Here is a 16,433-nt window from a genome sequence, read left to right as displayed (position 1 = left end):
TCATTAGTAATAGGACATATACATAGTGGGTGCCTCTTTATATTAGGCACTGAGAAGACCACAGCATCACTAATGTAGTATTTCTGATAATTCATTTAATTTGACCTTAAATTGATTGACATATTACAAAATAACTGCCTGTATTCTTTAAAAATATGAGGTCATGAATGACTGAGGAAGAGCAGTAATAGAATGAGGAAGACAGGACAATTAAATACAAGCATGATTCTCAGTAGGACCTTGGATTAGATTATTTTTCTTCTCTAAAGCCACCCTGATTATTTAACTTATATGCAGAATACATCACATGAAATGCCAGGCTAGATGGCTCACAAGCTGGAATCAAGATTGAAGGGAGAAGTATCAATAACCTCAGATATTATGCAGATGACACTACCCTGTTGGCAGAAAATGAAAAGGAACTAGAGACTGTTTTTGTTTTTGTTTTTTTTTTTTTAATGAAGGTGAAAGAGTAGAGTGAAAAGCTGGGTTAAAACTCAACATTCAAAAAACGAAGATCATGGCATCCAGTCCCGTCACTTCATGGTAAATGGGTGGGGGATAAATGGAAACAGTGAGAGACTTTATTTTCTTGGGCTCCAAAATCACTGCGGTTGATGACTGCAGGCACAAAATTAAAAGATACTTGCTTCTTGGTAGAAAAGCTATGATAAACCTAGACAGCATATTGAAAAGCAGAGACATCACTTTGCCAAGAAAGGTCCATCTAGTCAAAGCTATGGTTTTTCCAGTAGTCATGTACAGATGTGAGAGTTGGACCCTCAAGAAGGCTGAGCACTGAAGAACTGATGCTTTCAAAGCTGTAGTTCTGGAGAAGACTCTTGAGAGTCCCTTGTTCAGCAAGGAGATTGAACTAGTCAATCCTAAAGGAAATCAGTCCCGAATATTCATTGGAAGGACTGATGCTTAAATTGAAGTTCCAATACTTTGGCCACCTGATGCAAAGAGCATCATTGGAAAAGACCCTGATATTGGGAAAGATTTAGGGCAGGAGAAGAAGGGGGCGACAGAGGATGAGATGGTTGGATGGCATCACTGACTCAATGGACGTGCTGCTGCTGCTGCGTCGCTTCAGTCTTGTCCGATGCTGTGCAACCCCATAGACGGCAGCCCACCAGGCTCCCCTGTCCCTGGGATTCTCCAGGCAAGAACACTGGAATGGGTTGCCATTTCCTTCAGTGCTTCATTTCCTCCAAAGCATCAGTTCTTCTGTGCTCAGCCTTCTTGAGGGTCCAACTCTCACATCTGTACATGACTACTGGAAAAACCATAGCTTTGACTAGATGGACCTTTCTTGGCACAAAGTGAAAAGTGAAATTGAAGTCGCTCAGTCATGTCCGACTTTTGTGACCCCATGGACTGCAGCCTACCAGACTCCCCCGTCCATGGGATTTTCTAGGCAAGAGTACTGGAGTGGGTTGCCATTGCCTTCTTTGCAATGGACATGAGTTTGAGCAAACTCCGGAGGACAGGAAAGCCTGGTGTGCTACAGTCCATGGCGTCACAAAGAGTCAGACACGACTTAGTGACTGAACAACAACAAAAGTATACTAGTGGAACAGTTGGTAAAATCTGAGTGAGCTGGAGGACCCACACTTCCTGAATTCAAGCTTACCTCAAAGCTATAATAATCAAAATGATGAGTTGCCAGGATAAGGATAGGCATATAGATCTATGTCTAAGGATAGACATAGAGATCTTGGCAACAAATCCATAAGATCTGCGATCACTTTTTTTAGAGTATTTTTATTTATTTATTTATTTTGGGCTATTCTGGTTCTTTGTTGCTGAGCAGACTTTCCTGTAGTTGCAGTAAGTGGGGGCTGCTTTCTCGTCACAGTGTGAAGCCTTCTCATTGTGGTGGCTTCTCGCTGCAGAGAAAGGAAGAGCTCTGTGGTGCACAGGTTTCAGTAGCTGCGTCATGTGGCTTCAGTAGTTGCCATTCCCGGGCTCTAGAGCACAGGTTCAATGGTTGTGACACAGGGGCTTAGTTCCTCCACTGCATGTAGGATCCTCTAGGACCAAGGATCGAACCCATGTCTCCTGCATTGGCAAGTATGCCAACAGGGAAGCCCTGGTCACTGTCTTTTTTGACAAGGGTGCCAAGACTATTTCATGGGGAAAGAATCGCCTTTCAGCAAACGTTGCTGGGACAACTAGATATCCACACACAAAGAATGAATTTGGGTCCCTACCTCACACCATATGCAAAATTTAACTGAAAATGGATCAAAGACCTAAACGTAAGAGCTAAAACTATAGAACTTTGAAGAAAACATAGATGTAAATCTTTGTAACCTTGGAGTAGGCAATACTTTCTCAAATAGTATACCCAGAGCACAAGTAACCAAATAAAAAATATGTAAATTGAACTTCATCTGAATTTAAAACTTATTTGTGTTATTAGGACACTCACAAGTGAAAACACATCTCACAGAATGAGGGAAAATATTTTCAAACCATATGTCTGATAAATCTAATATACAGAATATATGAAAAATGCAGTCCAAAAATAAAAAAGACAAATAGCCCAGTTAAAAAATGGACGAAGAATTTGAATAGAAACTTTTGCTTAGATGATATACAAATGTCCATAAGCACATGAATATGTGCTCAACATTTTTAGTCATCAGGGAAAATCAAATAAAAACAATAATATCACTTTACTGTCATTAGGTTGACTAGAGTCAAGAAGTCAGAAAATAGCAAATGTTGGTAAGGATTGAAGGAGATGCAGCCCTCCCATATTGCTAGTGTGGCAGTGTAAAATGGTACAGCTACTGTGGAAAAAATTTTGGTAGTTAATGTTAAATGTTAGAGTTACCATATGGCCCAGGAAACCCAAATCCATTTACACACCCAAGAGAATTAGAAACATGTGTTCACATAAAACCTTGTACATGAATGTTCACAGCAGCAGAATTCAGAATAGGCAAAAAGTGAGAACAGCCTAAATATCCATCAACTGAAAGTGAATAAAAGAAGTTGTGTTTACATAGTTATTAATTATAGAAAGGAGTGGAGTACAGATGCATGCTACCAGGTAGATGAGCCTTGAAAACATTCAGTTCAGTTCAGTTCAGTTGCCCAGTCGTGTCGACTCTTCGCGACCCCATGAACCACAGCACCTCCCTGTGATGGACAGGCCTCCCTGTCCATCACCAACTCCCAGAGCCTCAAACTCATCTTCATTGAGTTGGTGATGCTATCCAACCATCTCATCCTCTGTTGTCGCCTTCTCCTCCTGCCTTCAACCTTTCCCAGCATCAGGGTCATTTCAAATGAGTCGGCTCTTTGCATCAGGTGGCCAAAGTATTGGAGTTTTAGCTTCTGCATCAGTCCTTCCAATGAACACCCAGGACTGATCTCCTTTAGGATGGACTGGTTGGATCTCCTTGCAGTCCAAGGGACTCTCAAGAGTCTTCTCCAGCACCACAGTTCAAAAGCATCAATTCTTCAGCGTTCAACCTTCTTTTTTAGTCCAACTCTCACATCCATACATGACTACTGGAAAAACCTTAACCTTAACGAGATGGACTTTTTGGGTAAAGTAATGTCTCTCCTTTTTAATGTGCTTTCTAGGTTGGTCATAACTTTCCTTCCAAGGAGTAAGCATCTTTTAATTTCATGGCTGCAATCACCATCTGCAGTGATTTTGGAGCCCAAAAAATTAAAGTTAGCCACTGTTTCCCTATCTATTTGCCATGAAGTGGTAGGACTGGATGCCATGATCTTAGTTTTTTGAATGTTGTGCTTTAAGCCAACTTTTTCACTCTCCTCTTTCACTTTCATCAAGAGGCTTTTTAGTTCCTCTTCACTTTCTCCCATAAGCATGGTGTCACCTGCATATCTGAGGTTATTGTTATTTCTCCTGGCAATCTTCCAGCTTGTGCTTCAAGCAGCCCAGCATTTCTCATGAAAACATTATGCTAACTAAAAGAAGCTACCTCAAAAGACCACATATTATATGATTCTGTTTATATGAAATGTCCAGAAGAGGCCAGTCCATAGATATAGAAGGTTATCAGTGGTTTCCAAAGGCTGGGGAAAAGGGAAAATGGGGAGTGACTGCTAAAGGTTTCTTTTGGGGGATGATGAAAATGTTCTGGAATCAGTTGCATAATTCTGTGTATATATGGTGCACAGCTCTGAATTGCATAATTAAAGATGGTGAATTTTATAGTCTGTGAATTATATCTCAGTAAAAATTGAGGGGAAAAAAAGCCTATATTATGCAAATTCTTCTAGAACATAGGGAAATAGGGAATTCCTTTCAGCATAACCTTGATAATCAAAAGTCTTATGAGAAAGGAAAATATAGGCCACACTGAAGTACAGATGCATAAGTCCTAAACCAGATAACGATGTATTGAATCTAGTGATTTGAAAATTGGACAGTACATCACAATCAAGTTAGTTCTTTGCAGTCCTGCAATGTGAAATTAATGTTATTTACCAGATTAGATGAGTGAAGATGAAAAATAATATGATCAGGTCAGTGATTTTGGAAAAATACTTTGTGAAATTCAGCACCCATTCATGGTAAAACTAGTAAACTGAGAATAACAGGGAATATCCTTAGTGATATAAGGAATCTTCCAAAAATTTTAGAGTAAACATCAAGCTTAATGGTGAGATGTTGAGAGCTTTCCTTCTGAAATTGTGAATGAGACAAGATAGGCCATTGTCTTTATTTCTTTTCAGCCTTGGGCCAGCACAGGAATAAGAGAATAAGACATAAAAGATATGAGACTTGTCATATGGAGAAAAATAAGTTTGTCATTATTTACAGATCACATGTATATGTGAGAAAAATAAGTTTGTCATTATTTACAGATCACATGTATATGTATATGTATACACACACACATAAACACACTTAGGAGATCCAGGAAAATCAACATTAACTGAAAAATTTAAAGCAACTACCATTTATTCTTAGGGTTGAGTCTAACAAAAGATATGTAAGACCTCTACACAGAAAAATATAATACATTATTGAGACACACTGAGTAAGATAAATATATAGAACAATAGGTCTGTAAAGACTAGAAAAACAATGTTATAAGAATATCAGTTTTCTTTCAGTTCATCTATAGAATCAATGCAAATGCAATTAAAATTCTGTTTTTTTTACCCTTGGGAACTTGACAAGCTGATTCTAAAATTTGTATGGAAATGCAAAAAGGGCTGGAATTAGCCTAGACAACTTTGAGGTCAAAGATAAAGTTGGAGAATTTACTGAGTTTTGAGATCTATTTTAGAGCTGTAGCAATGCATTATAATTTACTACTGGTATAAGAATAGACCAGTGTAATAGAAGAGATCCCATAGAAACAGACTCATGCTTTAAAAGATAATTTTGGAGAAATCTTCCTGACCTTGTGATAGGAAAAGAACACTTAAAAATGACACAAATAATATCAGTCTTTAGATAAAACAGTCATAAATTAGACCACCTTAAAATCTGGAGTTTCTGTTCATCAAAAGATTCCATTCCATTCGGAGAGTGAAAAGGTGAGCTTATATGTGCTGCACATATAATTGACAATAGGCACATATCCAAAAGAAGTTCTCCTGCGCATCAAAAAGAGAAAGACACTAGAAAAACAGAATGAGTCTTGAAAAAACGCTTTACAAAAAGAGGTTGGCTGATAAGCATATGAAAAAGTGCTGAGAATCATTAATAATCAGAGAAACACATACTAAAACCAAAACGAAACCATTACAGCCCCATCAGCCAGAATGGCTCAGGTTAAAAACACAGAAAGAAGACCCAAAATGGAAATTCCAGGTATAGATGAGGGTGTGCAGGAAGTAGTGTTCACATACACTGCTGCTGGGTGTGGCAACCACTTTGGAAAACAGTTTGTTACTGTGTATGCAAGTGGAACATAGGCTTACTCTGTGACTCAGCAATTATACTCTTGATCATACACTCAACAGAAATAATACATATGTGCAGTGAACATGTACATGAATAATAGCATATAACTTGTAATATCCCAAATTTGGAAATTACTTCAGTGTGCATCAACATTAGATTGTGTAAATATTAGGTAAATAAATATTAAAATAAATACCAACCAATAAATTTTTATAAACTATAAATTGGGTAAGTAAATGTTAATAGAATACTGTTCAGTAGTGACCTTGGAATATGACAGTAAGTGAATGGCAGGTACATTCTGCAATATGGATGAATCCAATAAATAAATGTACGACAGAAACCACAAAATAATACATAGTCAATGAGTTCATGTTATGAATTTCAAAATCAGGCAAAATTATTAGAAGTCAAAGCAGTGGTTACTTTGGAACAGTGATTTGGAGGGGGACATCAGGGAACTTTTATTAGAGACTGATAGTGTTAAATTTTTTGTCTTCGATGCTGGTTGCATGAGTCCTTACTTTGAAATAATTTATCAGTACATTTATGTTTCATGTACTTTTCTGTTTATTAATATAGCAATAACAAGATTAAAAGAATATTCAGTTGAGAAAGTCTTTAGAAGGAATATCAATACCATCTCTTGGTCTTTAGTCTGTGAGCTTCACTAATTTCGTACCAAACAGAATGAAAATAACCCCCCACTCCCCGGATATTGGTACGTTTTGCTGCTTCATCAATGAGGAGTATTAGTGTAAACATTATTAATTCCTAAGTCCTTTAAAATTTTTTTTCTTGAAGCTCTTTAGTTTCAGAATGGAATCTAATATTTGTTGTCTGTATTGAATTAGGAGGTGCTGATGATGCTGGATAACTATGTAAGAGATTTCAAAGCATTAATTGACTGGATTCAACTTCAGGAAAAGCTAGAGAAGACAGATGCTCAAAGCAGGTAATGAATTCTGGTCTTTATATTTATAGCAGCTGTCAGATTCTAAAGCATTTATTAAAATTGACAATGAACTTGACCTCAGCTTAACTGGAAACTTGTCTAAATCTAAAAGTTGGGAGCTGCATTTCTCAAGTTCAGTAACAAGTATTTTATTGGATACCTACTAGTGCAAGGCACTTGTTATCTTGTACAGAAATGTAACTGCTAAGTAAGATACACTTACTGCTTTCATGAATTTGTAGTCTAAGGGTGGGATAAAATAGAACTGATTACTGTGAAAAAATTGTCAATATTAAAGGTGTTCAGAGGACAGAGTCATATCTCCTTTGGGGAATAGATCAGGAAAGATTTTGAGGAGGTTGTAGAAGTGTTTAAAAAATGTAATGGATTTTAATAAAATTGGCCTTTCAAATGAAGGGATTAAGGACAGCTATAGAAGTTCAGAGTGCATACGAAGTGACAGTAAAGTAGGGAAAAGTATAGTATTTCTTCTTAAGGTAGTAGGCAGTGAGGAAAATTGATGAGATTAGGGGAATAATGAAAGATCAGAGCTGTTTTAGAAACCTTCATTTGGAATCACCACGCTGGGGAGCTGCACACAGCACACCTTCATCTGGAATCGGTCCCAGTGCCAGGCTCTGGGACTCTTGTGATGAAGAAAAACAGACGCAGTCCTGCCCTCATGAAGTGCACAGTGCATTGACAGGAAACACTGAGGTTAAATACTTACCCGTGTACAAAGAGTCATCCCAAAGAAACATGCTATACTTTGCGAGTATAATAAAAGGTACCATCAACCAGTTTGTTAAGCCCAGGAGGATTTCCCCCAAGGAGCTTATATTTCAGTGAGGCAGAAATACCAAGAAGCAGTTAGCTTGACAAGGAGAAAAGAAAAACGTAATCCCAGGTAGAGGTGACAGTATAGGATATCCTGGAGGTGCAGGAGAGCACAGAATAGTCCAGGAGTTCAGAGTTTAGCAGGGCTGGAGTGAATAGAACAGGGAAAGAATAGCATGAGATGAACCTAGAGAGGTAGGCTGAGACCAGATTATGTAGGACTTTGTAGACGTGATAAAAACTTTAGTGCTTATTTTGGGCCATAAAGGTTTTTAAGTAAGGAAATTACATATCAGACTTTTTTTTTTTTTTTAAAGATCTTTCTGACTGTAGTGTGGGAAGGTTGCGATTCAGCAGTATAGTTTATAGATTAGATTCTGGCTACTCAGGCTCGAGGAAAGGCGGTAGGGAGAGCCGAGACATATTCCAGAGACAGATAATCCAACTGTATTTAGTATTTTGGTTATGTGCACAGGCAAAAGAACAATTTGCTATTTAGTTTAGACTTATAAGTGAAGCCTGAACTTTTGTAAAGTAGGTCAGTTCACATGAAGCTACAGTAATGCACTTTTACCCGGAGAAAACAGGCCTAGGCTCTTTTCCTTGGATTTAACCTTGGTTCAGTCTCAGTGAGTGGAGCTGTCCTGTTGAGAAGGCATCTTTTATCCCGTCCTAGTCTGTCAACCCCAGGGGGAAACCAAGAGAATGAAGGAATCCCAAGGGACAAATCCAGGAAGTCTTGGTTCCCAGGAAACCAAATTCAAGGAAACTGGTTGTCTTTGCAATAAGCAGTTTCACCTTTACCCCTGGATAATAGGTGATTAGATCGGGTGGGAGTGAGGGATACATTCTTTAGTGGGGCTGAACCAGATCATCATGCTGATTTGGAGTTGGTGACTGTATTGCCCTTGAAAAGATAAGCAGAGGAAATCAGATTCAGAGAAAACAGAAAAGATGTACAGAGAGGGCAGAAATTAGGGAAATCATCTGGTCTTTCAGAGTTTGAGAGTGTTGCTTTAAAGCCTGCCTCTTCCATACCTAATCCTCATGAGCCACCTTGAGGATGTCCTTATCCTTGTTAAGTTTATATCCTTGCTATAAATCTTTATTTTCTTTTTTATTTAGCTTAATGAAGTTTCTGTTCCTTGTATCCAAAAAAGGTCTGTAATATAAGTGTCAATGCATTATAGAAGTTAACTAGTTTTTTTTTCTTGCTTGCAAACTCCAGGCTAGCAGTGGCTATGTTGAAGATTGTATTGAGAAAGATTCTGAGGCGAACTCCAAGCTTAACAGCTATGCCTATCCAGGCATCATGGTTCAAAAATATACCTGAGGCAACACTTTAAAAAAATACATTTTATTTATTTGGCCGCAGTGGGTCTTAGTTGCAGCATGCAGGATCTTTCATTGTGGCACGTAGACTCTCCAGTTGCAAGGTGTGGGCCCCAGAGCGTGTGGACTTCAGTAGTTGTGACACAGAGCTCTAGGCATGTGAGATCTCAATTCCCTGATAAGGGATAGAACCCATGTCCTCTGCATTGTAAGTCAGATTCTTAACAACTGGACCACCAGAGAAATCCCTGAGGCAACTTTTTTTACCTTAAGAACTTCCCAGCATTTCTTCTCTTTGCCTCTTGAGGCAGCTCACAGATATAAAAAGCAACCTTTAATTGCCTGTAGGTGGCATTATCCATCTTTCATTCATCATCTCTCACATCAAATTTTATTTGCCATATGATTTGGCAATAAATTATCAAAAGCTTTAGATTTTATTTGGATAAACATCTATATGAATTTTCTTGTTTTCCAGTAATTAGTATCATTTTTTAATGAGAGAAAAAAATCACAGTCACTAGATTGAATAAAGAGTAAGAGGCTAGGAGATTCGGAGAGTTATGGAGGTCTGATTGAGGGCATAGGGTAGAGAAGATACTGCTTGGGGAAAGTTTTTTCAAGTAGAGATTATGCATCCTATCAACTGATTGGTGTGGGGCCAGTGAAGGAGGAGGAATAGGTAGCTTTTCTAGCAAAGAACAGTGAAATGTTTATGATGTTGCTCTTGTGGGTGAGGTAGAGGATGAATGTGTATTCTTCAGTTTAACCCTCAGCACTGTCTGTCTATCTTGATCTCTGCCCTACACTCTTAACTCTCCAACACTACTGGATACAAGTAGCCAAAATTAGTACCATTGCCTTTTTAATGTGTTTTTAGCTGGGTGTATGGAAGCTTTTAAAATATAAGTAGTTTATGTCATGTCTTTGTAACCCTATAACCTGCTATAGTGGATGGAAAATCCTGGACAATGCATCATCTGGAATTATTTACTGGTAATATGGTAAATAACTTTCTGATAGACAGTGTACCAAGGAAAAGTTGTGATCTGCTTATGTTTTCATGCACTTAACAACAAAGAGAAAAGATGAGATTATCCTACCACCACCACCACTGCCACTGCCTCTTTTCTCTTTTAATCTTCTGTGTGTCTTGAATTGGCAGACCAACTTCGTTGGCATGGGAAGTAAAGAAGATGTCCCCAGGACGTCATGTGATTCCAAGTCCATCAACAGATAGAATAAATGTAACATCAAATGCTCGAAGAAGCTTAAATTTTGGGTGAGATGAACTCAAAAAAGGCTACTAAAGCTTACATTATAGTAAATAAATTTTTTGTGGACAATATACTTGTATTATAAAACTTGCATTTCACTATAAATATATCCTTGTATATGTTTTTGTTTATGTTTGAATAGAAAGTTAAAATCCAGGAGAGTAAAGTTTTAACTTTTAGGAAGTATTTTATGTTCAAACAGAAGCCCAAAGTTAAAACTCAGAAATGTATTTCATGCTAAATGATTAGTAGCATGAATTGTCAGTTTCACAACAGATGACCTAAATATATCATAAACTGTATTATATGCCATATGGACAGTAATATATCTTTATACATTATAATCTTATCAGCAGTTTTATAATTACTATTTTATGAAGTTGTCTTTTATATCACGTAAGAGAAGAAAAGAGTTATAAGAAGAAATAAGTTTGTGTTGTATTTTGTATTTACCTACGTAGTTATTTACTTTTGGTGGTTCTCTTTATCTCTTCATGTGGATTCAGGTTACTGTGTAGTGGCCTATCATTCAACTGGAGCTGTCTTTAATATATCTTACTAGGCAGGTCTGCTGGTAGAAGTTTTTCTCAGGTTTTGTTTATCTGAGAATATCTTAGTTTATCTTTCAGGTTTCTGAAGGATAGTTTTGCTGTACATAGAATTCTTGATTGAGAGTGTTTCTGTTTTAGCACTTTGACTATGTCCTCTCACTGCCTGCTGGCTTCCATGGCTTCTGATGAGATATAAGGTGTTACTCTTTCATAAGATACCTCAGTTCTCTCTTGGTGCTCTCAAGATTCTCTCTTTGTCTTTTGTTTTCAATAGTTTGATTATGATGTACTTAGGTGTGGAGTTTCTAGAACTTTTTTAGATTTGTAGATAAATGTTTTTCATCAAATTTGGTAAGTTTTTGTCCATTATTTCTACCAATACCCTTTCTGTCCGTTTTTCTCTCTCCTCTCCTCTGGAAATCCCACTCATACTGGGATTGTGTTACTCATGATGGTGTTCCACAGTCTTCGAGATTCTGTTCAAATTTCTGCATTCATTTTTCTTTCTGTTTTTGGGGTTAGATAGTCTCAATTTACCTCTTTTTAAATTTGCTAATTCTTTATTTTGAAAGCTTAATTCTGCTGTTGAGCCCCTCTGGTGAATTTTTCATTTTCATTATTGTACTTTTCAACTCCAGAACACCTATGTAATTCTTTTAAAGTATTTATTTGTTTATGTATTTGACTGCAACAGGTCTTCGTTGCAGCATGTGGGATCTTCAGTCTTCATTGTGGCATGTGGGATCTTTAGTTGTGGCGTTTGGAGTCTACTTCCTTGACCAGGGATCAGACCTGAGCCCTGTGAATTGGGAGCACAAAATCTTAGCCACTGGACCACTAGGAAAGGCTCTGTGATTATTTTTCATATTTGATTTAATTTTTATTGATACCCTGTATTTGGTGAAACATTTTTCTCATACTTTATTTTTAGATGTGGTTGTGTTTTGTTCTTAAATATTCTTTGAACATATTTATAATAGCTCATTTAAAGTCTTTGTCTAGTAAGTCCAACGTTCAAGCTTCCTTCAGGGCTTGTTTTGGTTGCTTTTCTTTTGTGTGTCCATGAGTAGGCTATACTTTCCTGTTTCTTTGCATGTCTTACGGCTTTTGTTAAAAATCGGATATTTTAAGTAGTATAGTGTGATAGCTCTGGAGATCAGATTGCTACACTTTCCAGGATTTGTTGTCATTATTTAGTGGTGGTGGTTTTGCTACTATTTGTTTGTTATAGTGACTTTCTTGAACTAGTCTTCTGAAGTCTATGTTCTTTGTTATTGTAGTCACTGAAGTCTCTTCTTAGTTATCTTAGTTGTCAGCTAATGATTTGACAGAGATTTCCTTAAATGCCTTGAACCATTAAATCTCCTAGCTCTTTTCTAGTTTTATGTGTGATCACCATCTCTTCAGTGCTCTGGAGTTTACAATTCTAACTTTGCTCTCAATTCTTGCTTCCTCAGAGCCTCAAGGGCAGTCAGAGGGGAGAGATTAGGGCTGTTTCAGACCTTTCCTGAGTTTGCACACAACCCAGCACATGTGTGTGGTCTTCTTGATTTCCAAGAATGTATTAGAACTTTTCAAAGCCCCCCATGGACTTCTCATTCTCCATCTTTGCCTTTGAAGTTAGCCCCTGTTTGCCCAAAATGCTGTTGATACCTCTGGCAGCTATGATGTTGTTCGTGGAAGTTATCACTGTTGTTTTCCTTAAATTTCCATAGCAAAATTCTCTTTTAAAAATAAATATCTGTTTGGACTCTAGTTCTTTAGAGTGAGTCTTAACGTTTGTAGTGTCAGGGTCAGTAAGTAGTTTGCTTGGTCAGTTATCTTTGTTCGGTTAAAACTTACCCTTTCTTCCGTGGCTTCTCATTGCTCCTGTCTCCATGTCCATGGTCAGTTTCATCTCCTGTTACTGCTGGGCCTTGCATATGTGTATATTATTATTAGATTTTCAGTGTGTTAAAGTTTTTAATGTTTATTTTTTGCTCTTACACTATGACCTTCTTTAAGGCAAGATGTTTGTCATATTTTCTGTATCCCAAGCACCTAGCATTGTACTCAGCCCTTAGTAAGAGCTCATTAAGTGTTATTCAGTAGAATCAATTTTTTGTGCCTTAAATGAGATTATTAGATAGTATTGCCCTAGGTGAAGGTTGATAGACTTTGGAGGCTTATAATAATTGAACTTTAATGGAGTTGGGGAAAGATATATAAGCAAATAAAAGCAAATGTTTGTATATTCAAACACCATTTTAAGAGAAATTCCCCTATAATGCATTCCATTGGTCTGTAGTGCAGAGAGTCTTATATGGTGCATGGCTTATTTTAACACTGAAAGTCTTTAATGCATGCATAATAAAGTTCTCATATTGATCTTCATGTGTTGTATCATTGAATTAATTGACACCCTTTATTATCATCATAAAATGATAATAAAGCATGCTGAAAAACTGTGGCTTATAGGCTGACTTTAGTATATATACTCACTTCTCTTCTTACTGGTTGAGTTAAATGCTTTAGACTCTGCAGTTAGTTACCAAACTTGTTTATTTAAGTTGTCTGTATTTTAACTCATAACTTAAATATTAAGTAAACCACTAAAATATGGGTGTAAAATGAGTCATTGTTTCTGTGAAAACTAGGATGAGTTTGGGAAGCTTTGATAAAGTGAACTGTTAAAGTTTTGCTGTCAAATGAGAAGTGGATAGGACAACTATAAAAGCTTGGAGAGGTTATTAAAGTTGAGAAGAATTGTGTTCTTATTTAATAGGTGTCACTAAATTATCACTCCATTTAAAAAAACCCAAAATTGGACATCTGTCAATGAGGCATCATACTTGAGGTTCATGTAAGAAATAATACACGTGAAAAACCCTGTTTTAATAGTGCCTGTGTTGATATATGGTCAAATTAATGGACATTTATATTATTAATAGATAAGAGTTTTAAATGAAAATAAAAAGTTAAGGGTATATGTGCATATTTTTTATGATTCTCCATTTCACTGAGATTTTCTTTTAAACTGAACTAGTGACAGCTTTTATGTTTGTTCCCATACTATATGTTATGCTGAACCAATGAAGTATTAGTCCAGGATATTTATGACTATATTTGCCTTAAGTTACTATGATAGTATGTTATCCTGTATGTGTGGATATACATTCACACATATAATTCATTTAAAATTTAAATATATTAAGTATATATTAAAATTTTTAACATATATTTGATTTATTAAATTCAGTACTTTTCTCCATAGGGGTTCATCTGGCACAGTGGCTGCTCCGCGTCTGGCTCCCACAGGGGTCAGTTGGGCTGACAAGGTAAAGGCTCATCATACAGGCTCTACTGCTTCTTCAGAGGTAGCACCTGCCCCGTCTTGCCCACCAGTGGCAGTGCAGAAGCCTTCCCGCAGAAATGGCAAGTGGTTTTGAATCAACCTTTTTATGCAGTAGACAAGTGGATTTACGTGGATCTATTTATTTTATTTGAAATTGGTCATAGTAGCATTATATATTTATCTGGGTGCATCATTTCTGTGATGTTAATTTGCCTTAGTTAAAATCATAAAATAATCTTAAAAACTATATGAAAACTTAGGAAGATCGTTCTAGTCTCAAGTTTGAGAATGATGTCTTTTGTCAGTTCATTTATTAAGATCCTTTATAACTCTTTTGACTTAAAGTAGAAAAGAAATATAGTTCATCCTCTACTTTAAAATATCATGCCAGTACTTCATTAATATTTAAATACTATTTAAATGCATTTCATTAATAATTTAAATACTAAAATAATATCCTATTTATCTTTACTCATGTATCTGTTTTCCATACCATCAGAATAAATAAAGATCAAAAATAAATAGAAGGGCCATTATTCTAAAGACCCATCTTTATGTATTCCATAGGGATTTTCTACATGAATTCAGGGTGGATTTTTAAAAATGTTCAGCTGTATTAGGTCTTCATTGCTGTGTGTGGGCTTTCTCTAGTCGTGGCCAGTTGAGGGGCTACTCTTCATTGTGATGTGCAGGCTTCTCATTGAGGTGACTTCTCTCGTTGCAGAGCACAGGCACTGGGGTGCACGGGCTTCAGTAGTTGTGACCCATGTGCTCAGTACTTGTGGCCCGTGGGCTTAGTTGCTTCACAGCATGTGGAATCTTTCTGGACCAGGGATTGAACTGGTGGCCCCTGCATTGCAAGGTGGATTCTTAACCACTGGACCAGCAGGGAAGCCCCAGGGTAGATTTTTTAAAATATATTTTTAGAGACTTGGATTTCAGAGTTATAGTAAGAAATAATGAATTTGTATTGTGACTTAGAGACAACTTGAGAATACTGCTTTCTTTGCTCTGTGATGAAAGATCTGTTTGGAGCTTTTTGGTTCATAAATGTTTTATTGGATATAACAAAGGTAATGCAACATCTTCATTACTGATATTATATTGTTTTTTTCCATTTTGGTCTCAGTAAGATGTATTGGCTTGTTTCAAATATATGCCTTACTTTTATAGACTATATTGCCTGTGCTTTCTCTATTGAGAAAGTAGAAGATTGAAAGTAGGTATGAGTTATTTCTTAGGAAAAGGTCGGAAAATGTATAATCATAAAGCTTAGTGTCTGTATCTTGAAAGAGTCTGAGAGAAATGTATTAAAAAATCAAAAATACAAGGAATTATATTGGGTTGGCCAAAATGTTCATTTGGGTTTTTCTGTAAGATGTTACAGATGTATTATAGTTTTGTTTAAAGCAGTATTTATGAGTGTGACCCATTTGGTTGAAGTGAAATGGTTGATCTTAATTATGACTAAACTGAAAAATAATATTGTTAATGTACCAGGGAATTTTGTTTTTGACCACTTTAGTTTTCCATTTCGGGGTTTTGATGCACTGTTGTGCACTGTGAGCAAGCTCCAAGAGTTGGTGATGGACAGGGAAGCCTGATCGTGCTGCAGTTCCTGTGGTTGCAGAGTTAGACCTGAGCAACTGAACTGTGCACTGAATTATGGTGTATAACTTAAGTTTAATTTATAACTGCAGTAGCTATAATACTTGAGTTTTTAATAATATGCTATAAAATTGATTTCTGTTAAAGATGACAAAGTGAGCACAGTTACCTTACTCTTTCCCCAAACTCAACTGAAATGATATGGAAGGACTTAAAGAAAAAGAGACAGGAGAAGAGATGATACGAGCAAAATTTGAAAAGTTGGAAAGTAGAAAGACCAGTGGTGACATTTGAGTAAGCTAGCTGAATCCTCAGCTCTGAGAGTAGGCACGACTGTCGTGTCAAGCAATCCAATTTGCTCCACATAACTTCCAAAAGATCAAAAATTGGTGTGAGCAGGTATCTTTGGAAGTGAGAGTATAGATAGAGGTTATAAGTTAAGAAGAAAATCTTGAATCTTCCTCAATTCTTCATTACTCTGAATAGTAGGATGAGAGTAGATGTATCTCACTCACCCTGCAAAATATTGGAGGTTCATTCTCTTGAGAAGGTACAAAAGATAGTATTTGACCTGAGGGATACCAGCTACATTGAAAGATGGGAGTATTATATTGAAAATAAAGACATTAAG

The 16,433-nt window shown here is 36.8% G+C and overlaps 1 protein-coding gene across 2 annotated transcripts in view; it reads left to right on the top strand.

The window, feature by feature from the left end:
- The window catches only part of SCAPER (S-phase cyclin A associated protein in the ER), a 401,024-nt gene that overhangs the window by 67,961 nt on the left and 316,630 nt on the right, over window positions 1–16,433 (top strand). For both annotated transcript variants that reach the window (XM_069560135.1, XM_069560134.1), the window contains exons 6-8: window positions 6,763–6,863; window positions 10,198–10,314; window positions 14,114–14,274. In XM_069560135.1, coding sequence (XP_069416236.1) covers window positions 6,763–6,863; window positions 10,198–10,314; window positions 14,114–14,274 — 379 coding nt within the window. The remainder of the gene's footprint in view (window positions 1–6,762; window positions 6,864–10,197; window positions 10,315–14,113; window positions 14,275–16,433) is intronic.

This window comes from Ovis canadensis, chromosome 18 (genome assembly GCF_042477335.2).
Source record: "Ovis canadensis isolate MfBH-ARS-UI-01 breed Bighorn chromosome 18, ARS-UI_OviCan_v2, whole genome shotgun sequence".
Taxonomy (NCBI): domain Eukaryota; kingdom Metazoa; phylum Chordata; class Mammalia; order Artiodactyla; family Bovidae; genus Ovis; species Ovis canadensis.
Note: the sequence above shows the minus strand (reverse complement) of the source record. Positions and strands in the feature narration are given on the sequence as shown.